Here is a 26,071-nt window from a genome sequence, read left to right as displayed (position 1 = left end):
AGTTAAAATATAAATATTGTGGCTTTCCAAGTTAACATGAATTGATACGACTGCGATTAAATCAGCATATACTTCTGCCAGGGGATGCCACCGCTCAAATTCTCTTGCCACCCCATGAATATTTGTCTAGATCCGCCCCTGGACACAGGTCATCAGGGATGAGTTTGATATGTATTTTTTATTAAAATGTTGAAAGATTGTTCTTCTGGTTTCCTGTATTGATTCATGACGTTTTATTTTGAAGGTAGGCTCTTCTGGTTTCCTGTATTGACGTTTTATTTTGAAGGTAAACTCTTCTGTTTCCGGTGTTTATTATTATTTATCGGTGAGTACCTCTCCCTCCGGTTCTCCAGCAGGTCCTCTCGGATCAGCGGGGCGTCGCGGAGCCTCTCATGCCTGGATCGGAGCCCTCAGGTCGGGGAGCGACGCTCAGCGAGGCCCGCGGGCCGGAGCTCCTTCATCCTCAGAGGACAGGTGAGACAGCCATCTTCAGGTGACGTCATGACGCAGGGGCACGTCGGCCTGACGTCACAGGGATTAGGATCGAGTGTAGAATGGGATGTTTGGGTAGAGATAAACACAGCGGACTGTATTTGTCCGTTGTTATTCATTTGATGTAATGTTTTAACACTTATATGTTTGTGAGGATGTAGAATAAATATGTCGTGGAATAAATGAAGGAATTAAAGGATCTTATTTATTAAATATATATATTTGGTATTGTTTAATTTATTCAAAGCTTTTATCTCTCATTGTTTTTGTTTTGTGTGATAAATTAAAATACCTAAATAAAAGAAACTCGTTTGCATTTTATTTTATTTTCGAAACAAATGAAAAATAGAATATATAACATTATAAAAAGTGCATTTATAAACATTTACAATCAAGTGGTTGTTTAAACCAATCAGAATACAGCATTTCAGGGGGGCGGGGCTTCAGTCTCAGTGATTTGACACATCAGCACAAACAAGGAGGCTCATGGGTAATGTAGTACTTAAACTGTGGCTCAGGACCAATCAGGCTCCGCCCACTTTAACAACTCTGAGCTCTGATTGGTCGACCGGTCCACTGGTCCACTGTCTCTCAAACACAAATGAAAGAAGTACATTCCCGTGTTTCCGCTCGTCTCCGTCAGAGATTTAATAAATAAAGCAACCTGATTGGTCCAAACCTCTCCAAACCTTTCATATCCGCTTTCAACATTAAAAAGAAACGCATAGAATCCAATCTTTAGGAAACTTTATTAACATCAGGTCTGACTTTTAGTCTCACTCCGCTCTCAGGTTGTTCTTCATTTCTGACATTTGACACAATCAATGCAGTTTAGAGTCTCCTAAATCTTCCAAACGCACCCAAAACACATCAGCATCAGTCAGAGTACAGATATGTCCACTTTCTGGGTAACACTGACATTTCTGATCCTGAAAAGGTCAGACATGAACTCAACACCGCTAAAAACACTTCATCCAAACCATCTGCAGCTGCTAATAAACAGAACCAACTTACTCTAACGGTGTAAATGTCCCACCAGCAGTCTCTCTGAGCTGGAGACCCTATCAGAACCCTTTGGGGTCTCAACATGTCGGGTTCAGGAACATCAGGACCCTCCAGTTTCACTTTGGGACTGGCAGAGAGTCTCCTCCGCCCTCAGGTTGTGTCCGAGGATCTTCAGTTCTTCATTTCTGACCTCCTGACCTCCTCACCTCCTGACCTTCTTCATTTCTGACCTCCTGACCTCCTGACCCAACAAATGTCCACTTTGAGTCTCCTGAAGCTTCAGAGCGGTGTCATGCGTAGCAGCACTTGTGCAGCGTGAGGTTTCGCTTGTCGGAGTATCTCTTCCCGCAGCGGTCGCAGATGAACTGCTTTCCCCCGGCGTGCACGTGGCTCAGGTGCGTGCGCAGGTGGCTGCCCTGGCTGAAGGCCTTCCTGCAGACAGAGCAGCTGGGAGGAGGGGGGAGGGAGGAGGGGGTCAGTTAGCTTTACACACAGACTCACAGTGACAGACATTAAGAGCAGAAACAAACATATTATAAAATGGCATTTAAAAACACTAATTTAAAGACCTGAGAGGGTCTCTAATTGAGAGCGTACCTGTAGGGCTTCTAATTGAGAGCGTACCTGTAGGGCTTCTAATTGAGAGCGTACCTGTAGAGCTTCTAATTGAGAGCGTACCTGTAGGGCTTCTAATTGAGAGCGTACCTGTAGGGCTTCTAATTGAGAGCGTACCTGTAGGGCTTCTAATTGAGAGCGTACCTGTAGGGCTTCTAATTGAGAGCGTACCTGTAGGGCTTCTAATTGAGAGCGTACCTGTAGGGCTTCTAATTGAGAGCGTACCTGTAGGGCTTCTAGTTGAGAGCGTACCTGTAGGGCTTCTAATTGAGAGCGTACCTGTAGAGCTTCTAATTGAGAGCGTACCTGTAGGGCTTCTAATTGAGAGCGTACCTGTAGGGCTTCTAATTGAGAGCATACCTGTAGAGCTTCTAATTGAGAGCGTACCTGTAGGGCTTCTAATTGAGAGCGTACCTGTAGGGCTTCTAATTGAGAGCGTACCTGTAGAGCTTCTAATTGAGAGCGTACCTGTAGGGCTTCTAATTGAGAGCGTACCTGTAGGGCTTCTAATTGAAGGCGTACCTGTAGGGCTTCTAATTGAGAGCGTACCTGTAGAGCTTCTAATTGAAGGCGTACCTGTAGGGCTTCTAATTGAGAGCGTACCTGTAGGGCTTCTAGTTGAGAGCATACCTGTAGGGCTTCTAATTGAGAGCGTACCTGTAGGGCTTCTAGTTGAGAGCATACCTGTAGGGCTTCTAATTGAGAGCGTACCTGTAGAGCTTCTAATTGAAGGCGTACCTGTAGGGCTTCTAATTGAGAGCGTACCTGTAGGGCTTCTAATTGAGAGCGTACCTGTAGAGCTTCTAATTGAGAGCGTACCTGTAGGGCTTCTAATTGAGAGCGTACCTGTAGGGCTTCTAATTGAGAGCGTACCTGTAGGGCTTCTAATTGAGAGCGTACCTGTAGGGCTTCTAATTGAGAGCGTACCTGTAGGGCTTCTAATTGAGAGCGTACCTGTAGGGCTTCTAATTGAAGGCGTACCTGTAGGGTTTCTAATTGAAGGCGTACCTGTAGGGCTTCTAGTTGAGAGCATACCTGTAGGGCTTCTAATTGAGAGCGTACCTGTAGGGCTTCTAGTTGAGAGCGTACCTGTAGGGCTTCTAATTGAGAGCGTACCTGTAGAGCTTCTAATTGAAGGCGTACCTGTAGGGCTTCTAATTGAGAGCGTACCTGTAGAGCTTCTAATTGAGAGCATACCTGTAGGGCTTCTAATTGAGAGCGTACCTGTAGGGCTTCTAATTGAGAGCGTACCTGTAGAGCTTCTAATTGAGAGCGTACCTGTAGGGCTTCTAATTGAGAGCGTACCTGTAGGGCTTCTAATTGAGAGCGTACCTGTAGAGCTTCTAATTGAGAGCGTACCTGTAGGGCTTCTAATTGAGAGCGTACCTGTAGGGCTTCTAATTGAGAGCGTACCTGTAGGGCTTCTAATTGAGAGCGTACCTGTAGGGCTTCTAATTGAAGGCGTACCTGTAGGGCTTCTAGTTGAGAGCGTACCTGTAGAGCTTCTAGTTGAGAGCGTACCTGTAGGGCTTCTAATTGAGAGCGTACCTGTAGGGCTTCTCCCCGCTGTGCACCCTCAGGTGAAGCTTCAGGCTGTTGTTGTTGTTGAAGGTCTTCTCGCAGCAGCTGCAGCTGAACGGCCTCTCGGAGGAGTGAGTCCTCTGGTGCTGCATCAGACTGCTCTGCTGGCTGAACGTCTTCTCACACAGGTCACAGCCGAACGGTTTCTCCCCGCTGTCAATCAGAGTCAGAGTCAGAGTCAGAGTCAGAGTCAGAATCAGAGTCAGAGTCAGAATCAGAATCAGAAACAGAATCAGAGTCAGAATCAGAATCAGAGTCAGAATCAGAGTCAGAATCAGAGTCAGAATCAGAATCAGAAACAGAATCAGAGTCAGAATCAGAATCAGAGTCAGAGTCAGAATCAGAGTCAGAGTCAGAGTCAGAGTCAGAATCAGAGTCAGAGTCAGAGTCAGAGTCAGAATCAGAGTCAGAATCAGAATCAGAGTCAGAGTCAGAATCAGAATCAGAGTCAGAATCAGAATCAGAGTCAGAGTCAGAGTCAGAATCAGAGTCAGAGTCAGAGTCAGAGTCAGAAACAGAGTCAGAGTCAGAGTCAGAATCAGAGTCAGAGTCAGAATCAGAGTCAGAATCAGAATCAGAGTCAGAGTCAGAATCAGAGTCAGAGTCAGAGTCAGAATCAGAATCAGAGTCAGATTCAGAGTCAGAGTCAGAATCAGAAACAGAGTCAGAGTCAGAATCAGAGTCAGAATCAGAAACAGAGTCAGAATCAGAGTCAGAGTCAGAAACAGAGTCAGAATCAGAATCAGAGTCAGAGTCAGAGTCAGAATCAGAGTCAGAGTCAGAGTCAGAATCAGAGTCAGAGTCAGAATCAGAGTCAGAATCAGAGTCAGAGTCAGAGTCAGAATCAGAGTCAGAGTCAGAGTCAGAATCAGAATCAGAGTCAGAATCAGAGTCAGAGTCAAGAATCAGAATCAGAGTCAGAGTCAGAGTCAGAATCAGAGTCAGAGTCAGAATCAGAGTCAGAGTCAGAATCAGAGTCAGAGTCAGAATCAGAATCAGAGTCAGAGTCAGAGTCAGAATCAGAGTCAGAGTCAGAGTCAGAATCAGAGTCAGAGTCAGAGTCAGAATCAGAGTCAGAATCAGAGTCAGAATCAGAGTCAGAGTCAGAATCAGAGTCAGAATCAGAGTCAGAAACAGAGTCAGAGTCAGAATCAGAATCAGAGTCAGAATCAGAAACAGAGTCAGAATCAGAGTCAGAGTCAGAGTCAGAATCAGAGTCAGAGTCAGAGTCAGAATCAGAGTCAGAATCAGAAACAGAGTCAGAATCAGAGTCAGAATCAGAGTCAGAGTCAGAGTCAGAATCAGAGTCAGAGTCAGAATCAGAATCAGAGTCAGAGTCAGAATCAGAATCAGAGTCAGAATCAGAGTCAGAATCAGAGTCAGAGTCAGAGTCAGAGTCAGAATCAGAGTCAGAGTCAGAATCAGAGTCAGAGTCAGAATCAGAATCAGAGTCAGAGTCAGAATCAGAGTCAGAATCAGAGTCAGAATCAGAGTCAGAGTCAGAATCAGAGTCAGAGTCAGAGTCAGAGTCAGAGTCAGAATCAGAATCAGAGTCAGAGTCAGAATCAGAGTCAGAATCAGAGTCAGAGTCAGAGTCAGAGTCAGAGTCAGAATCAGAGTCAGAATCAGAATCAGAGTCAGAGTCAGAATCAGAGTCAGAGTCAGAATCAGAGTCAGAATCAGAGTCAGAGTCAGAGTCAGAATCAGAGTCAGAGTCAGAGTCAGAGTCAGAGTCAGAATCAGAGTCAGAGTCAGAGTCAGAGTCAGAGTCAGAATCAGAGTCAGAGTCAGAGTCAGAGTCAGAATCAGAGTCAGAGTCAGAATCAGAGTCAGAGTCAGAGTCAGAATCAGAGTCAGAATCAGAGTCAGAGTCAGAGTCAGAGTCAGAATCAGAGTCAGAATCAGAGTCAGAGTCAGAATCAGAGTCAGAATCAGAGTCAGAATCAGAGTCAGAGTCAGAGTCAGAGTCAGAATCAGAGTCAGAATCAGAATCAGAGTCAGAGTCAGAATCAGAGTCAGAGTCAGAATCAGAGTCAGAGTCAGAGTCAGAATCAGAGTCAGAGTCAGAATCAGAGTCAGAGTCAGAGTCAGAATCAGAGTCAGAGTCAGAATCAGAGTCAGAGTCAGAATCAGAGTCAGAGTCAGAGTCAGAATCAGAGTCAGAATCAGAGTCAGAGTCAGAATCAGAGTCAGAATCAGAGTCAGAAACAGAGTCAGAGTCGGAATCAGAATCAGAGTCAGAGTCGGAGTCAGAACCTTCATCAGTCCCACAGAGGGGACGCTCACATTAGGCGCTTTCAAACCGGAGTACTTTTCCCAGTATAGTTCCGATAGTTCTTTTTTGCGTTCACACCAAAAAAATCCGGAACAAGAACCTTTCTCCCCTTTTCAGTCCCTGCTAGAGAGCAGGTACTTTCGTGGGAGAAAAAGGTTCCCATTTCTGATTGGCTGGGCGGATTGCAAAAAAAAAAAAGCATGCTGTTGAATTATTAAATGTAATATATGAATTCTGTTTATTTAATACTCTTATACTAATCACTTCCTGTATTCCCGTGATAAAAGGGACATGCGCAATAAAACGTGTCACTTCCGATTGAAGCACAGCTGATGGTGTATGTGTGTATTTATTCCTCTGTCACGTTAAACTATGTTCACGGTATTCCTGCCCTAAGATCATGGCATCGCTAACAGGTTATGGGCCCAGGAGGGACCATGGAAGCCGGTGGAACCGTTTGTGTTTCGACGGAGATGAGAAGAACTACGAGTTATGGGAGACAAAGTTTTTGGGTCACCTGCGACTGCTAGGATTGAAGGCTGCCATCCTAGAGGAGCCAGGTGTAGAGGATAAGGCTGATGATCAGAAAAACGAAGAAGCCTATGCGGAATTGATCCAGGTACTGGACGATAAAAGCCTTTCACTGATCATGGGAGAAGCAGCGGACAACGGAAGAAAAGCGTTACAAATATTGAGGGACCACTACGCTGGGAAAGGGAAACCACGGGTGATCAGCCTCTACACTGAACTAACGTCGCTGCAGAAAGCCGCTAATGAGAGCGTCACTGACTATATTATTCGTGCCGAAACGGCAATTACAGCACTGAGAAATGCTGAAGAGACTCTTAGCGACGGGCTGCTGATAGCCATGATTTTAAAGGGACTGCCAATCTGTTTCAGGCCGTTTGCCATCCACATTACACAAGGGGATGAGAAGCTAACTTTTGGTGAGTTCAAAACAAAGTTGAGGAGCTATGAAAGCACAGAAAAATACAATGCCAACTTGAGTGAGGAATCTGATAATATTATGAAAGCGAGTGGCTGGGTGAAGTGGAGAGATGGCCCCAATATCACCTGCTACAACTGCGGTCAGAAAGGACACTGGGCTCGTGAGTGTGGAAGTGCGAGTAGCAGCAACAGCAAAGACCAGAGACAGTGGTGCAGTTTTTGCAAAAATTCCACACATATAGATGCAAACTGCAGACGCAAAGAGAGAGACAATGCTAAACAAGCAACTGACGTTGAGGACCACTCATTTGTTTTTAAAGTACGTGACAGTCCAGTAACCGGAGTTACACATAAAGGGCTGATGGTCGACACCGGAGCAACGTCACACATAATAACGAACATCGACAAGTTTAAAAGGTTCGATGAGACTTTTCAACCGAAAGACCACTTTGTTGAATTGGCTGACGGGACAAGAACAAGTGGTGTCGCTTTGAAGAAAGGAGAGGCGGAGGTCTGCCTGCAAGACACGGAGGGACGACGAGTGACAGCGATGCTGAAGGACGCGCTCTATATACCGTCCTATCCACAAGACATTTTCTCTGTTAAAGCAGCGACAGCCAACGGAGCATCAGTGAACTTTCGTCAGGGTTGTAACCAGCTGATTCACCAGAGAGGTAACATATTTGACATCAAGGAATATGATAGACTTTATTTTGTAAACACTGTGGACTGTGAAGCTGAGGACGATGCATGTTATGGATGTTATGACATTCAAACATGGCATGAAATACTTGGTCACTGTAACTATGATGATGTGTCACAACTGGAAAAAGTCACTGAGGGGATGAAAATGAAGGGTGGGATTGATAAATCTAACCTTAACTGTGAAGTGTGTACTCGAGGTAAATTTGCTCAGAGTAGGAACAGACAACCAGATGCAAGAGCTCAATCTTGTGCACACTGATTTAGCAGGTCCCATTGAGCCAGAGGCTAAGGAGGGATTCAGATACACATTGGCTTTGACAGATGACTTTTCAGGGGCAGTATTTGTGTATTTCCTAAAAGCTAAAAGTGATACTTTCAAAGCCACAGAGAAATTCATTGCTGATGTCGCACCTTATGGTAAAATCAAATGTATAAGGTCTGATAACGGTACAGAATTCACCGGGACAAACTTTCAATCGCTCCTTAGACAACATGCAATACGACATGAAACTTCAGCACCTTACTCACCCCATCAAAATGGGACAGCTGAGAGAAACTGGAGAACACTTTTTGAAATGGCAAGATGCATGCTTCTTGAGAGCAATTTACCAAAGAAGCTATGGACATATGCCGTCATGACTGCAGCTGTAATACGTAACAGATGTTACAACAGACGTGTAGGACAGACGCCTTATTATATGCTGACAGGACGTAAGCCGAACCTCTCTAAATGAATATATTTGGATCTGTATGCTATGCATACAAGCAGGAAAAGAAAAAGTTAGACTCGAGGTGTGAGAAGGGTATTTTTGTAGGGTATGATAAAAACAGCCCAGCATACCTAGTCTACAACCCAGACACTGGTAGTGTTCGAAAACACAGGCAAGTGAAGTTTGTCACAAAAAGTATAGTCGAGCGACATACACAGACTGATTTTGAGGCAAGTGATGACGATTTTTATGAGAAAAGGTTTGTATCCACCAAGCCAGAAACCCAGGGGACTGACTCGTGTCCAAAAGAGACACAGGAGGCTCGAACTGAGACAGATGACACAAACACTCAGACAGGAAAGGGAGCAGAAGGTCAAAATAGAAGCTATCCCCAAAGAGAAAGGAGGAGACCTCAGTATTTAGAGGACTATGAATGTAAAGTACAGTGTGACGACCAGAAGTATGTAAATATTGACTACTGCTACAGAGTAATGTGTAATGTACCAAACACCTTTAAAGAGGCCATGAATTCAGCAGAGTCAAAACTCTGGACTGATGCTATGCAGGAGGAAATGAATTCTCTTAAGGAAAATGACACATTCACATTGACCACACTACCAGAGGGCAAACATGCAGTGGGGGGTAGATGGGTCTATACAATCAAAGAAAACACAGAAAAGACTGAGATATATAAAGCCAGATATGTTGCAAAGGGATATAGTCAAGTGGCAGGAATAGACTAGAAGGAGACATTTTGCCCGACTGCAAACATGACATCAGTACGAAGCTCGATGCAACTGGCAGCTCAACATGACTTACACCTACATCAGATGGATGTTAAAACTGCATCTTTACACGCTCCAATTGATTGTGAGCTGTATGTACAGCAACCTGAAGGTTTTGAGGTCAAGTCAGACGCAGATGAAAAGCTAGTCTGCAAGCTGAATAAATCACTGATGGGTTAAAACAATCTGGAAGAAACTGGAAGAAAATGTAGCATGATCATCTCTGTGAGAACGGTTTTGCACCAAACCCAGCTGATCACTGTGTCTACAGTAAAGGAATAGAAAATGAGAGGATCATTCTGATTGGTTGGGTGGATGGGTTAGTCATCGCAGCTAATGATATTCACACAATTAATACTGTGAAAGAAATGTTGAGCACAAAATTCAAAATGAAGGATCTTGGGAAACTTAAACATTTCCTAGGCATTGACTTTACTCAGGAAAAAGGAGAAATAAAGATGGGTCAAAAGAAATTCATTACAAAAATACTGGAAAAGTTTGGTATGAATGACTGTAAGCCAAGGTCCACCCCATGTGAACAGAAACACAACTTTGATGATGATGGTGAAGCTGTTGATGCAACACAGTATCGTGAAGTGGTAGGCAGCTTAATATATTTAATGACATCTCCACGGCCTGATCTAAGTTGGATAGTCAGTAAACTGTCACAGCATTTTTCAGAGCCAAAAGAACAACACTGGTTAACTGCTAAACATGTATTGAGGTACTTAAAGGGCACAATTAATCAGGAGCTATGTTTTAAACAACAAGATGAAAAACTGAAACTTGTTGCATACTGTGATGCGGATTGGGCAACAGACCAAAATGACAGACGGAGTATAACAGGGTACTGTTTTAGTCTAACTAGCAATGGGCCTGTTATTTCTTGGAGATCAAAGAAACAGCAAACAGTAGCTTTGTCGACATGTGAGGCAGAGTACATGGCACTGGCTGCCACAGCACAAGAGAGTTTGTATCTTGTGCAGCTAATAGAGAGCATGGATAGTGAGGGTCAATGTACTCCTGTGAACATCTTTGAAGATAACCAGGGTGCGCTCTATCCAAGAACCCAGTATGTCGTCAACGATGTAAACATGTGGATGTCAAGTATCATTTTGTTCGAACTGTACTGAATGATAACCATTGACTCTTGCCCTACAGCTGATATGATTGCTGATATTTTCACTAAGCCTGCAACAAAGGTCAAAAGTGAGACATTTGTAAAGTATTTGTTTGGAATGTAAATAACCCCAGAAGTTTCAAACACTGTGTTATTGTGCAGGTGTATAAGGTGTTTACATTTGAATTCATGTTGAGAAATTGTGCAGTATAAGAGTAAGTGGGGGTGTTGAATTATGAAATGTAATATATGAATTCTGTTTATTTAGTACTCTTATACTAATCACTTCCTGTATTCCCGTGATAAAAGGGACATGCGCAATAAAACGTGTCACTTCCGATTGAAGCACCGCTGATGGTGTACGTGTGTATTTATTCCTCTGTCACGTTAAACTATGTTCACAGTATTCCTGCCCTAAGATCATGGCATCGCTAACAGGTGCATAAAGTCAAAAGTCAAAGTCAACTTAATTGTCAATCTTTCAGGTTGTGTGTACAGAGAGATCGAAATGCTGTTTCCCACAATCCAGAATACATATATATATAAAAATATGTATATCCTATATATATATATATATATATATATATACATACACACAGCGCAGCATCAGGACTACAGCCTCCAGACTCAGAGGCCGTTTCTCAATGTCCAGCAGGCTTGCTTGGCAGCACATGGACCTCCGAGTCAGTTGCTTCATTAGAGACGCAAGAATACCTCCAAGCCTCGGCCTCGGAAAACGAAGAAGAATGGAACAGGCTAACAGGCTAACAGGCTAACAGGTGTGCGTCATATGCGAGGCCCCGCCTCAAATGGAGCGCGATTTGTTTGAAAACTCAAAACTGAATTGCGAAGATGGACACGTTTGTGTTGTCTAGTACTATGGATGCATTTATTGAGAAGGAGGAAGAGATAGAGCGGGAGTATCTGTCTGCTCGGAGGAGGAGGATGTTCTGTCGCCACCTTTGCGGAGCACGACGTGCTCGGGGAGGAGAAATAATGTATTGTTTTATTCAATGTTGGGAGAATGGGTAAGCTAGTTAAATATGTCTTGCCGCTTGCCTTCCGTACGAGTTGTATTCTCTAATGTGAATCAAGTAAATGAACTATCCCTAATGACTCCATAGTTAGTTTGTGAGTTGTCATGGTTTCAATCCCCCTTGGGAGACACGCCTTTCTACTGCCATGCTGCCCGCACAATAAGCAAGCAACACTTTTCTCCCGTGTCAATGTTGCATATATAGTTTGTGCATGTTTGTAGTCGTTCTAACACTTATCGATGTGTAATCACATTGAAATTGTTTTTTTAATAATGTAAACACACAAACACCAACGAGCTGCTGCTGACGGCTGATGCTGGCTCTCCCTCTCTCCTCATCCTCCTCCATCGTCTGCACTCCACCATCGGACTCTCTGACTCTCCCCTTGACTGGTTCAGATCTTACCTCACCGGGAGAACAGAGTACGTCTCCTTGGGCGAGGCAGAGTCGGGTACCCACAACGTCACCTGTGGTGTCCCTCAGGGATCAGTTCTCGGCCCCACCCTCTTCACACTCTACATGCTCCCCCTTGGCTCTATCATCAGCCGACATGGAGTATCATTCCACTGTTACGCTGATGACACCCACCTGTACCTCAGGATCAACCCCACCTCCTCAGGATCAACCCCACCTCCTCAGGATCAACCCCACCTCCTCTGCAGCCCTGCCTTCACCCACACTCACTGCCTGCCTGGAGGAGATACAGGCGTGGATGAAGCAACACTTCCTGAAACTAAACAGCTCCAAGACCGAAGCCATTATAGTTGGCACCCCACACCAGGTTCAGTCATCCACCATCACCACCATCACCTTCTCCGGCCAGGACATTACCCTCTCCTCAATAGTCACCAACCTGGGTGTTAAAATGGACGCCCACCTGACCTTTGAGGCCCACATTAAACAGCTGTGCAAGAACTCCTTTTATCACCTCAGGAACATCGCCAAACTCCGCCCCACACTCTCTCTGTCTGACGCCGAAAAGCTGGTCCACGCCTTTGTCTCCTCCAGGCTGGACTACTGCAATGCACTCCTCATCGGGATCCCTAACAAAAGCATCCAGAAGCTCCAGAACATCCAGAACAGCGCTGCTAGGATCCTGATGAGGGTGCGCAAATACGACCACATCACCCCCATCCTTAAATCACTACACTGGCCCCTCCCTACCTCAAGGAACTCCTCACCCCCCTTACCTCCTTGCGGACCACCCGCTCCAGCAACTCCAACCTCCTCAGACCCCCCAGGACTAAGCTCCGTACCATGGGAGACCAAGCCTTCTGCTGGCTGCTCCCAGACTGTGGAACGCTCTCCCACATGAGAGCACCACAGACCGTGGAGGCTTTTACAAAAGGCCTCCAAACCCATCTCTTCAAAAGAGCCTTTCCCTAGACCTTTTATTTATTTTTTATATTGCTTTTGATTAATTCTACCGTGTTGTGTAATGTTTATTTATACTGTTCATGCTCACTGCTTGTAGCACTTCGGGATTTGAAATCAAATATGAAGTGCTTTATAAATGAAACCCATTATTATTATTACACAAGCAAATTGCAGATTAGAAAAAAAGAACCATTAACAAGAAACAAATGTCAAGTAAACTGAAACTGCCCTCTATTCTTTATGTTGTGCTCATTACTGCATTATCAATGTCACCGTGCCAGTGCTCCAGAGATTCTTTGCCTACGAGGACTTCCCTCCCCGCCCTGACTTTGGTCTGGGCGGGGAGGCCATCCAGCAGCTCCTAGTGGCGCTGGAGAGAGAGGCTGGATGGACTTGCTGTCGCTCCACTGGACCATGACTATTTTGACATGGCTCAAATCCCATGTCACAATCTGCTTATGTACTTGAGTAACTGCATTTTGTAAAATGAGCATCTCTCCAGGACAGAACCACTAAACTAACTTAAGACTTTCTCCTTCTGTTTGCAGCGTAGAAGAAGTCCTGGAGGATAAGCAGCCACAACATCACCAATTCTGCCTCCATGTGGGAGATGGACGCTCTGGCAGGAGGCTCCATCAGGACCAGAACCTCTCTCGACCTGAACAGTTTCTTCCCCTCCGCTACCGGCCTCTCAAACAAGGCCCGGCCCCCCCACTGACACTTTACCTCAGCCACAACGCAGACTCTATACGCATTACATTACTGCACATATTTCACGTTATATTCTATAATTCCCTGCATTCTACTTCGCTGTAAATTACTGCTTCACTTGATTGTATTGCTATCTATCTGTATGTGGTTAGTGTTGTGAATATAGTTTGCTATGTGTTATGTATGCTCCATGACATCAAGTCAAATTCCTCGTACGCGTGAACCTACCTGGCAATAAAGCCGTTTCTGATTGTGAATAATATATATATTCATATATCATACTTGATGTCTGCAAACCTTTGTACACACATTGGTGCACGTTGTAGCATAAAACACACATATCAACAAAAGAGGCAAAGTCAAAACAAGGTTCATTTTCATTTCATTTCAATGTCATTTTTTATTTTGGGGCAAAACGCTCTAAGACAGCTAAAAACTTTTCGGACCTTTCTCGGGCCTCTGCCTCTCTCTGATAGAGGATGGCCTCCCTTAAGAGATGAAGGTAGGGATCCTCTCACCCTCTTTTCCATTCCCCCTCTCCTCTCCTCTCGCCCTCTCTCACCTTCCTAGGCAGTGCTTGGGTCTGGATTGTCCTCTTGGATGGAGGCAATCAGGCAGGGGGGCGAGACCGCCGCACACTGCCCTTATGCCTCATCCATTAGGACAAACCAGGCCCAAGTCGCTGCCGTGGGTTCCCCGTCCCGTCCTCCTGTCCTGAGGCGGGACACTTCCTGAGCAGTGAAGACCAAGCACGTACACGCATTGATATATGAAAACACAATACATATAATCATGTCTAACCTCTCACACCTTGTACTTGTTTTTGAGGTTGTCCCACTTCTTTTTGGACGTGGGTTGCCCTTCCCTCAATCTCCATTGTTGCCACAATTGTCCTATGTAAATGATAAGAAGGAGAAAGCAGCGATTAAATTACATCTTGAACCATATTTACTACCTAAACAACCTCACTTGCTTCTCACCGTGTCCCGCCCGTGAACAGGTGCCGGAGCTCAACACGGAGGCCTTTAAAGATACGCCTCCCTCTGTTCCTTAGTCCTTTGAGCAAACACCTCACAGTATGTTCTAATGCCGTGTGATGAATGAATACCAGGCCAAACACTCTGTTGCCAGTTCATTACAGAAACTGAGCTTAACTGCAGTCCGGCAACAAACAATTGTGCCGCTCTCTCTAACGGTTTCAACATAAACTGTACCGAAAATAAATACCTCACGATGTAGCTATCTAATTATGAACTAGCTTTACTTTCACGGACCACACTTTGGGTGATAACAGATTTAACAAAGTGACATATTTACCAACACCTTTTCTACGCCGCTGAACATACTTACATTTAAATGTGTACTGCGTCGCTTCAGCCATTCTTCGCCAAAGATTTTTTAAATTGGTCCGTGCGCAAAGCATTGTGGGGATTTTAAGACCGCGGAGTCTACTCATGTGCAGGCTCGAAATGTCCCGCAAAGAAGTACGCCGGCCTCGGTAGATTTCCAAGCATGCTGGACATTGGAACAGTCCTTTGGCGGCACTCGATGACGTAGCATGCTTGAAGTAGTGGCTCTGGAGCAGCTTTACTTGACATTGAGAAACGGCCAGAGAGAGTTTCATCCCACAGGCCATCAGACTGTGAGACACCTCAACTTCTGGAAGAGCATCCAGAACATTCATCTGTTTGCAACTCATATATATCAACATTACAATTACTGTAGAGACTATTCTGCACTATTTCTATTCTATTTCTATTCTATTCTATTCCTATTCTATTTCTATTCTATTCTATTTCCTATTCTATTCTATTTCTATTTCTATTTCTATTTCTATTTCTATTCTATTTCTATTCTATTCTATTTCTATTCTATTTCTATTCTATTCTATTCCTATTCTATTTCTATTCTATTCTATTCCTATTCTATTCTATTCTATTTCTATTTCTATTTCTATTCTATTTCTATTCTATTCTATTTCTATTCTTTTCTATTCTATTTCTATTCTATTCTATTCCTATTCTATTCTATTTCTATTCTATTTCTATTCTATTTCTATTCTATTTCTATTCTATTTCTATAGACTTGCACTTTGATCCGTGTTATTGTGTTGCTCTGTTGGAGGAGCCTGGGACCTCAGGTTCTCATTGTCACATCTCCACTGTAGTTCTTCTTCTCTAACACATGGCTTGTTGACATGAGGTCAGGGAAGCGGGTCTAAGGTGTGGTTCTCCTGATCCAGAACCAGGTCCCCATGTTCTTTCAAAGGTTCAGGTGTTTGACAGTCTGATGGCCTGTGGGATGAAACTAGCTCTGTACAAATGACAATAAATGAAAAGCATTGAATGTACACAACCAACAGAACACACCTGTGGGTTCTCAGGTGGATCTTCAGGTTCACCGCCTGCCTGAAGCTCTTCCCACAGAGCTCACAGCTGAAGGGCTTCTCCCCGCTGTGGATCGTCTGGTGGCTCTTCAGGTTCACGGCGTTCCTGAAGGCTTCAGGGCAGACGGGGCACTTCAGAGGCTTCAGCCCGGCGTGGATCAGCTGGTGGGTTCTGAGAGTCGACGCCCGCGTGAAGCCGTTCCCACAAAGAGAGCACTCGAAGAGCTTCCGATCCACGTGAGTCTGCATGTGGCGCCGCAGGTTCTGAAGCATGTTGAAGGTCCGTAAGCACACCTGAGGAACCACAGGAGAGAAGTGAGACACCTGAGGAACCACAGGAGAGAAGTGAGACACCCGAGGAACCACAGGAGAGAAGTGAGACACCCGAGGAACCACAGGAGAGAAGTGAGACACCCGAGGAACCACAGGAGAGAAGTGAGACACCCGAGGAACCACAGGAGAGAAGTGAGACACCCGAGGAACCACAGGAGAGAAGTGAGACACCCGAGGAACCACAGGAGAGAAGTGAGACACCCGAGGAACCACAGCAGAGAAGTGAGACACCCGAGGAACCACAGGAGAGAAGTGAGACACCCGAGGAACCACAGGAGAGAAGTGAGACAACAACAGGTTCTCCACACCCGAGGAACCACAGAAGAGAAGTGAGACAACAACAGGTTCTCCACACCCGAGGAACCACAGAAGATGTAGTAGTCGTGGGGGAGGGGGTCTGCAGTTCGGTGGACTAAGGATTGCACCACTGCTTTTTGCAGATGACGTGGTTCTAAGGCCTTCATCGGTCTGCGACCTTCAGCTCTCTCTGGATCGGCTCGCAGCTGGGATGAGGATCAGCACCTCCAAATCTGAGGCCATGGTTCTCAGCAGGAAACCTGTCCATTCCAAGTAGGGAATGAGTCCTTACCCCAAGTAGTTCAAGTATCTCGGGGTCTTGTTCTCGAGTGAGGGAACAATGGAGCGTGAGATGGGCCGGAGAGTCGGAGCAGCGAGAGTGGTACTGCAGTCGCTTTACCACACCGTTGTGACAAAAAAAGAGCTGGTACCTGGTGAGGATGCCTCCTGGTGAGGATAGCACCTGGTGAGGATGCCTCTCTGCTGGAACTGCTACCTCCGCAACCCGACCACGGATAAGAGGGAGAAGATGGATGGATGGAGAGAGAGAGAGAGAGAGAGATGGATGGATGGACGGATGGATGGATAATGGATGGATGGATGGATGGAGAGAGAGAGAGAGAGGGGGGGATGGATGGATGGACAGACGGATGGATGATGGATGGATGGATGGATAATGGATGGATGGATGGATGGACAGACGGATGGATGATGGATGGATGGATGAATAATGGATGGATGGATGGATGGACAGACGGATGGATGATGGATGGATGGATAATGGATGGATGGATGGATGGAGAGAGAGAGAGAGAGAGAGAGATGGATGGACGGATGGATGGATAATGGATGGATGGATGGATGGATGGAGAGAGAGAGAGGGGGGGATGGATGGATGGATGGATGGACAGACGGATGGATGATGGATGGATGGATGGATAATGGATGGATGGATGGATGGAGAGAGAGAGAGAGAGAGATGGATGGACGGATGGATGGATAATGGATGGATGGATGGATGGAGAGAGAGAGAGAGAGAGAGGGATGGATGGAGGGATAATGGATGGATGGATGGATAATGGATGGATGGATGGATGGATGGATGGATGGATAATGGATGGATGGATGGATGGATGGATGGATAATGGATGGATGGATGGATAATGGGTGGATGGATGGATAATGGATGGATGGATGGATAATGGATGGATGGATGGAGAGAGAGAGAGAGAGGGGGGGATGGGATGGATGGATAATGGATGGATGGATGGAGAGGGAGGGATGGATGGATGGATGGACGGATGGATGGATGGAGAGAGAGAGAGAGAGGGGGGGATGGAGGGATGGACGGATGGATGGATGGAGAGAGAGAGAGGGGGGGGATGGGTGGATGGACGGATGGATGGATGGATGGATGGAGAGAGAGAGAGAGAGGGAGGGATGGAGGGATGGACAAATATGAAGTCGGTCGGTGACGCAGAAATCAAGGAACAGAAGTGGCAGCGGCTCAAAGACACACAGTCTGGTCTCACCTGGAAGGCGTGCGGCTTCTCGCCCGTGTGCTCGATGCTGACAGAGGATCACTGAACACAGTTTACCTTATCATATCTCACCTGGCAGGTGTGCGGCTTCTCGCCCGTGTGCACGATGCTGACAGAGGATCACTGAACACAGTTTACCTTATCATATCTCACCTGGCAGGTGTGCGGCTTCTCGCCCGTGTGCACGATGCTGTGCGTATTCAGCTGCGTCTGCCTGTTGAAGGTTTTCCCACAGACGCTGCAGCTGAAGGGTTTCTCTCTGCTGTGGATCAGCTGCTGAGACTTCAGGCTGCTCTGAGACACTTCCTCCTCCCTGTGGATCAGCTGCTGAGACTTCAGGCTGCTCTGAGACACTTCCTCCTCCCTGTGGATCAGCTGCTGAGACTTCAGGCTGCTCTGAGACACTTCCTCCTCCCTGTGGATCAGCTGCTGAGACTTCAGGCTGCTCTGAGACACTTCCTCCTCCCTGTGGATCAGCTGCTGAGCTCCTGCAGGAAACACCACACATTCACTCTATGGACTAAAGTATAGCTTTAGTGACAGCATTATAATTAAGTCCTCTTTGCAGCTCTAACAGCTTCCTCTCTTCTTGGAAGGCTTTTCAAATATCTTGGAGTGTCTGTGGGACGCCCATTCATCTCAGAATTGGCTTTTTTCTCAGATTTTTTACTTTTTTCTAAAGATTCTGATTTTATTTCAGAATAATGACTTTTTTTCAAAAAAAGTATTTTTTTTTCAAAAAAAGAATTTTTTTTTCAAAAAAAGTCAATTCTTAAGGAAAGTAAATTCTGAAATAAAATCAGAATCTTTAGAAAAAAGTAAAAAATCTGAGAAAAAAAGTAATTTTTTTGGAAAAAAAATTACTTTTTTCCCTTTTTTTTTTCCATTGTTTTTTTTCTCAGACTTTTTCTTCAGAATTGACTTTTTTTTACAGAATTCTTAATTTTTTTAAACTAATTCATTTTCTTTCAGAATTTCAATTTTTTAATAATTCTAATAATGAAAAATTGTCTCCGAATTTTTACACTTTTACCTAAAATAAATGTTTTCCTCCCTAACCTCTTTTACATTTAAACCAAATTTTTTTTTTTCCGGATTTCGATATTTTTCAATGTTTCGAATAATTCTTTCCTTTTCTCTCAGATTTGAGCATCTGTGAGGTCAGACTGATGTTGGGCGAGAGGTTCATCCCAAAGGAGTTCAGGGAGACTCAGTCATGCTGGAACAGAAGGTTCTTCAGAGCGTGTCAGCTGCTGCTGTAATGAATATAAACATGTTTTCTCACTCTCAGCGATGACCTCCAGGTCAACGATGCCTCCATCGTCTTTCAGCGTCAGCGCTGGAACAAACGGACCCTGAGACTGGCCCTCAAACGCCTCCTGCTGCTTCTGCACACACAGGGTCAGTAAACGCACCATGAGCAGAGAGTCAGGGGTCAGTGAACGCACCATGAGCAGACAGTCAGAGGTCATTGAACGCACCATGAGCAGAGAGTCAGGGGTCAGTAAACGCACCATGAGCAGACAGTCTGAGGTCATTGAACGCACCATGAGCAGACAGTCTGAGGTCATTGAACGCACCATGAGCAGACAGTCAGGGGTCAGTGAACGCACCATTAACAGACAGTCAGAGGTCATTGAACGCACCATTAACAGACAGTCAGAGGTAAACGCACCATGAGCAGACAGTCAGAGGTCATTGAACGCACCACTAGCAGTCAGAGGTCATTGAACGCACCATTAACAGTGAGTCAGAGGTCAGTGAACGCACCAACAGTCAGAGGTCTCCTGGTGACGCACCATGAGCAGAGAGTCAGGGGTCAGTGAACGCACCATGAGCAGACAGTCAGAGGTCATTAAACGCACCATGAGCAGAGAGTCAGGGGTCAGTGAACGCACCATGAGCAGACAGTCAGAGGTCATTGAACGCACCATGAGCAGAGAGTCAGGGGTCAGTAAACGCACCATGAGCAGACAGTCTGAGGTCATTGAACGCACCATGAGCAGACAGTCAGAGGTCATTGAACGCACCATGAGCAGAGAGTCAGGGGTCAGTAAACGCACCATGAGCAGACAGTCAGGGGTCAGTGAACGCACCATTAACAGACAGTCAGAGGTCATTGAACGCACCATTAACAGACAGTCAGAGGTAAACGCACCATGAGCAGACAGTCAGAGGTCATTGAACGCACCACTAGCAGTCAGAGGTCATTGAACGCACCATTAACAGTGAGTCAGAGGTCAGTGAACGCACCAACAGTCAGAGGTCCTTGCACGCACCACCACCAGCAGTCAGAGGTCAGTGAAGGCACCACCAGCAGTCAGAGGTCAGTGAAGGCACCACCAGCAGTCAGAGGTCAGTGAACGCACCACCAGCAGTCAGAGGTCAGTGAACGCACCACCAGCAGTCAGTGAAGGCACCACCAGCAGTCAGAGGTCAGTGAAGGCACCACCAGCAGTCAGAGGTCAGTGAACGCACCACCAGCAGTCAGAGGTCAGTGAACACACCACCAGCAGTCAGAGGTCAGTGAAGGCACCACCAGCAGTCAGAGGTCAGTGAAGGCACCACCAGCAGTCAGAGGTCAGTGAACGCACCACCAGCAGTCAGAGGTCAGTGAAGGCACCACCAGCAGTCAGAGGTCAGTGAAGGCACCACCAGCAGTCAGAGGTCAGTGAACGCACCACCAGCAGTCAGAGGTCAGTGAAGGCACCACCAGCAGTCAGAGGTCAGTGAAGGCACCACCAGCAGTCAGAGGTCAGTGAAGGCACCACCAGCAGTCAGAGGTCAGTGAAGGCAGTGAAGGCACCACCAGCAGTCAGAGGTCAGTGAAGGCACCACCAGCAGTCAGAGGTCAGTGAAGGCACCACGGTCTCACCTGAGTGTTGAAGTCGTTGCTCTGCAGTCGGGCTCCGTACGAGTGTTCGTTCTCTGAGAGGAAACTCCAGTTATTATTCAATACAGCTTTATTTATAAAGCACTTTAAAACCTCCAGACCAAAGGGCTGCACAGACAAACAAACAGACAAACAAACAGACAAACAAACAGACAAACAAACAAACAAACAGACAAACAGACAAACAAACAGACAAACAAACAGACAGACAGACAAACAAACAGACAGACAGACAAACAAACAGACAAACAAACAGACAAACAGACAAACAAACAGACAAACAAACAGACAAACAGACAGACAAACAAACAAACAAACAGACAAACAAACAAACAAACAAACAGACAAACAGACAAACAGACAAACAGACAGACAAACAAACAAACAAACAGACAGACAGACAAACAGACAAACAGACAAACAAACAAACAAACAAACAGACAGACAAACAGACAAACAAACAGACAAACAGACAGACAAACAAACAAACAAACAGACAAACAGACAAACAGACAAACAGACAGACAAACAAACAAACAAACAAACAGACAGACAAACAGACAAACAAACAGACAAACAAACAGCACAACAAACAGACAACAAACAGACAAAAACAAACAAACAGACAAACAGACAAACAGACAAACAAACAACAGACAAACAACAACAACAAACAAACAAAACAACAGACAAACAGACAAACAAACAACAAACAAACAGACAGAACAACAACAAACAAACAGACAAACAACAAACAACACAACAAACACAACAAACAAACAACAAACAGACAACAGACAAACAACAAACAAACAAACAGACAGACAAACACACAAACAAAACAACAAACAGACAAACAGACAACAAACAAACAACAACAAACAACAAACAGACGAACAAACAGACAAACAAACAGACAAACAAACAGACAAACAAAACAAACAGACGAACAACAGACAAACAAACAGACAGACAAACAAAGACAACAAACAGACAACAAACAGACAGACAAACAAACAGACAAACAGACAAACAACAAACAGACAAACACAAACAAACAAACAAACAGACAAACAAACAGACAAACAAACAGACAACAAACAAACAAACAAACACGACAAACAGACAACAACAGACGAACAAACAGACAAACAAACAGACAAACAAACAAACAGACAAACAAACAGACAAACAAACAGACAAACAAACAGACAAACAAACAAACAAACAGACAGACAAACAAACAGACAGACGAACAAACAAACAAACAAACAGACAAACAAACAGACAGACGAACAAACAAACAAACAAACAAACAGACAAACAGACAGACAAACAGACAAACAAACAGACAAACAAACAGACAAACAAACAAACAGACAGACAAACAAACAGACAAACAGACAGACAAACAAACAAACAGACAGACAGACAGACAGACAAACAAACAGACAAACAAACAGACAAACAGACAAACAAACAGACAAACAAACAGACAAACAAACAACAAACAGACAAACAACAAACCAAACAGACAAACAGACAAACAGACAAACAGACAGGACAACAAACAACAACAAACACAAACTACAAACAAACAACAAACAGAACAACAAACAGACAACACAGACAAAACAAACACAGACAAACAAACAGACAGACAAACATACAACAAACAGACAAACCAAACAGACAACAGACAAACAAACAAACAGACAAACAAGACAAACAACAACAGACAAACACAACAAACAAACACAGACAAACAAACAACAAACAACAAACAAACAAACACAAACAGACAACAACACACAACAAACAGACAAGACGAACAAACAAAAACAACAGACAACAGACAAACAACAGACAAACAAACAACAGACAACAAACAACAAACACACAAAACAAACAGACAACAAACAGACAAACAAACAACAGACAAACAAACACAAACAACAAACAAACAAACAACAAACAAACAACAAACAAAACAACAAACATACAAAACAAACAGACAACAAACAAACAGACAACAAACATACAAACACATACAACAAACATACAAACAAACATAACAAACAAACAACAAACAAACAGACAACAAACAACAACAAACCAACTAACAAACATACAAACACAAACCTACAACCAACAACAGACAAACAAACACAAACAACAACAACAACACAAACAAAAAACAACATACAACACACAAACCAAACATACTAACAAACAACAAACAACAAACACAACAAACATACATACTACAAACACAAACTACAAACAACAACAAACAGACAAACAAACAAAAACAACATACATACAAACAAACAAACAGACAAACAACAACAACAAACCAACTACAAACACAACACAAACAAACATACAAACAACAAACACACAACAACAAACACAACAACACACAAACCCACAACATACTAACAAACAAACAAACACAAACAGACAAACAAACAACACACAACATACACAACAAACATACAACAAACACTAACAAACAGACAAACAAACAGACAACAACACAACACATACAAACAAACAGACAACAACAACAACACTACAAACAAACAAACAAACAAACAACAAACAACAGACAAACAAACAGACAAACACAAACAAACTAACACACCCAACAACAAATAAACAACGACTACCAAACATACAAACAACAACAAACAAACAACAACAACAACACAAACAGCCAACAAACATACGACAACAGACAAACACAATACAACAAACACAACATACAAACAACAGACAAACAAACACAACAAACTCCAAACAAACAAACAAACATACAGACAAACAACAAACATACATACAACAAACAAACAACAAACAAACAACAAACAACAACACTAACAAACAAACAAACAACAAACATACAACATACAAACAGCAACAAACAACGAACAGACATACGAACAAACAACAAACAAACAAACAACAACACAAACAACAACAAACAAACAACACACAAACTACATACAACAAACAAACAAAAAACAACAAACAACAAACAACAACGAAACAAACAAACAACAAACAACAAACAACAAACAACACAACACAAACAACAAACAGACAAACAAACAACAACCACAACCAACAAACAACACACACAGACGAAACAAACAACAAACAACAACAAACAAAACAACAGACAACAACAAACAACAAACAAACAAACAACAAACAGACAAACATACACCAAACAAACAAACAAACAAACAAACAAACAAACAAACAAACAGACAAACAAACAGACAAACAAACGACACTTTAAAAGCAATAAATCAGCGATCTACAAGATGTTAAAACGCTAAAGAGAAGACTACTAGATAACCAGAGAACTCCCAGCATGCACCTGGAGAACATTATGACATCATGAAGGCATCTCAATACTCTAATTTCCCCTCCTCGACTCCTCGACTCCTCGACTCCTCCGCTCGCATCTCCTGTGGGCGGGACTAAGTCTCGAGGATAGAAGTCGAGGATAGGAGTCGAGGATAGGAGTCGAGGATAGGAGGAGTCGAGGATAGGAGTCGAGGATAGGAGTCGAGGAGGGGAAATTAGAGAATTGAGAAGCCTTTATTGATTATGTTTTATAGAGGGGGGGTACGTACCCACGTGGTTCAGGATGTGGATGAAACTGGTCTCAGATCTGTTCTCCTCTCCTTGAAGCTCAGCCTCCTCCACGATGTTCAAGATCTTCCCCAAAGCCTCGCTCCCCAGGGTCTCCATCAGAGAGGCAAACTGCACCTGGGGGTCAGAGGTCAAGGTTAGGGTCTCCATCAGAGAGGCAAACTGCACCTGGGGGTCAGAGGTCAAGGTTAGGGTCTCCATCAGAGAGGCAAACTGCACCTGGGGGTCAGAGGTCAAGGTTAGGGTCTCCAGACTCACTGAGGGTCCCTGACCCCTAGATTCCACCGGGTCCGTCTGCGTCACGGTTTTGGTCCGGCCTCCTCCGGCGTCATACCCCACCAGACGCGTTTCAGAAGCATTTCAGAAGCGGAGCGTCTTGCCTGCCGGCTCGCAGTTTTTGTTGATTTGGGCATATTTCCTGGACAGGCTACTTTGTACAGACAAAGTTAATAATAACTGTAATATCCCAGTTATAAACGACATGAATCAAAGATGTGTTGCTGTATTTCAGTGGTAATGCATTCATCATCATAATTATTCTATATATATAATTTACACAGTGCCTCGGAGGAGAACGCTGGCATTTCTCCTCCTACTTGAAAGTTTGTGTGGGTGTATATATCGTATATATATATATATGCTCTGAATGTTTCCACTTCCTGCCTGCCCGACATTACGTTACGGCTGCGTCGCGTCAAAAATAGGATTCATCCTAATTTTAGAGGAGCCCTGCGCCGAGACGCTTCTGAGCCGCTTCTGAGCCGCTTCTGAGCCGTAACGCGCCGCGTGTGGTGGAATAGCACCCATTGACTAGAGTGGCAGTAACGCGCCGCAGACGGACCCGGTGGTATCTAGGGGTGAGAGGCTCAGCAGCATCATCTGGACCCAAAGCATGCTCTGACAGACAATCTGAACTGCTACCATCTGATGGGGATCACTAAGGTCAGCCTGAAGCATCCTCCGTGCTCCAGTCAGGCTGAAGCATCCTCTGAAGACCTCTCAGTGAACACAGAGCTACAGATCAGATCACGCTGAAGGCTCTTTGAGCAGCTCTCTCTGATCCTGCTGTGATGTTACATGTTGTTGTTGTTCATGTGTGTTGATGTGTGTTGATGTCACACATGGAGCTGCTGGGATGCAAGGAGCATCTCAGACTTCATCTGATCACTAAAGGGTTCTGGTATTTAGGGGTTCACTGACAGTTTCACTTTAACAGCTTTAAGCAGCTTCTAAAGTGATTATAATGCCGTCTCTCTCTCCGTGAGCTCAGCTGCTACAGAGGAGATGGAGAGGAGAAACTGAAGGCTCCTCCAGCAGAGCAACATGAATATATATAGGACATAAAACACATAAAACAGATAAAATAGAGCAAGAGGATGAGATGTGCAAGAAATACAAATAAAATAGAAATAGTGCCAGAAGAGTCTGTATACAAGAACATGGAATATGAGATATTAGATCAATGATTTGCAATCAGATGTTCATGGATGCTCTTCACAGTTCAGGTGTTTAACAGTCTGATTTCCTGTAGAATGAAACATTAATCATATTATATATATTATGACTAAATCTTAAAGTATTCTGGTTTTCAAAA

The 26,071-nt window shown here is 44.4% G+C and overlaps 1 protein-coding gene across 1 annotated transcript; it reads right to left on the bottom strand.

Moving 5' to 3' along the window:
• Positions 1–1,222: 1,222 nt before the first annotated feature.
• Positions 1,223–24,792, bottom strand: si:ch211-207i20.2 (uncharacterized protein LOC568537 homolog). Its single transcript, XM_034151525.1, has 7 exons — positions 24,459–24,792; positions 20,794–20,846; positions 19,204–19,306; positions 18,072–18,406; positions 15,731–16,041; positions 3,661–3,846; positions 1,223–1,944 (listed from the first exon to the last, which is right to left on the bottom strand). Exons 1-7 carry the CDS (start codon positions 24,676–24,678, stop codon positions 1,788–1,790), a joined length of 1,365 nt encoding a protein of 454 aa, XP_034007416.1. The 5' UTR covers positions 24,679–24,792; the 3' UTR covers positions 1,223–1,787.
• Between the last annotated feature and the right edge of the window lie 1,279 nt (positions 24,793–26,071).

Source organism: Trematomus bernacchii, unplaced genomic scaffold (assembly GCF_902827165.1).
Source record: "Trematomus bernacchii unplaced genomic scaffold, fTreBer1.1, whole genome shotgun sequence".
In the NCBI taxonomy this organism is placed as follows: Eukaryota; Metazoa; Chordata; class Actinopteri; order Perciformes; family Nototheniidae; genus Trematomus; species Trematomus bernacchii.
This window is presented reverse-complemented; position numbering and strand designations above follow the sequence as displayed.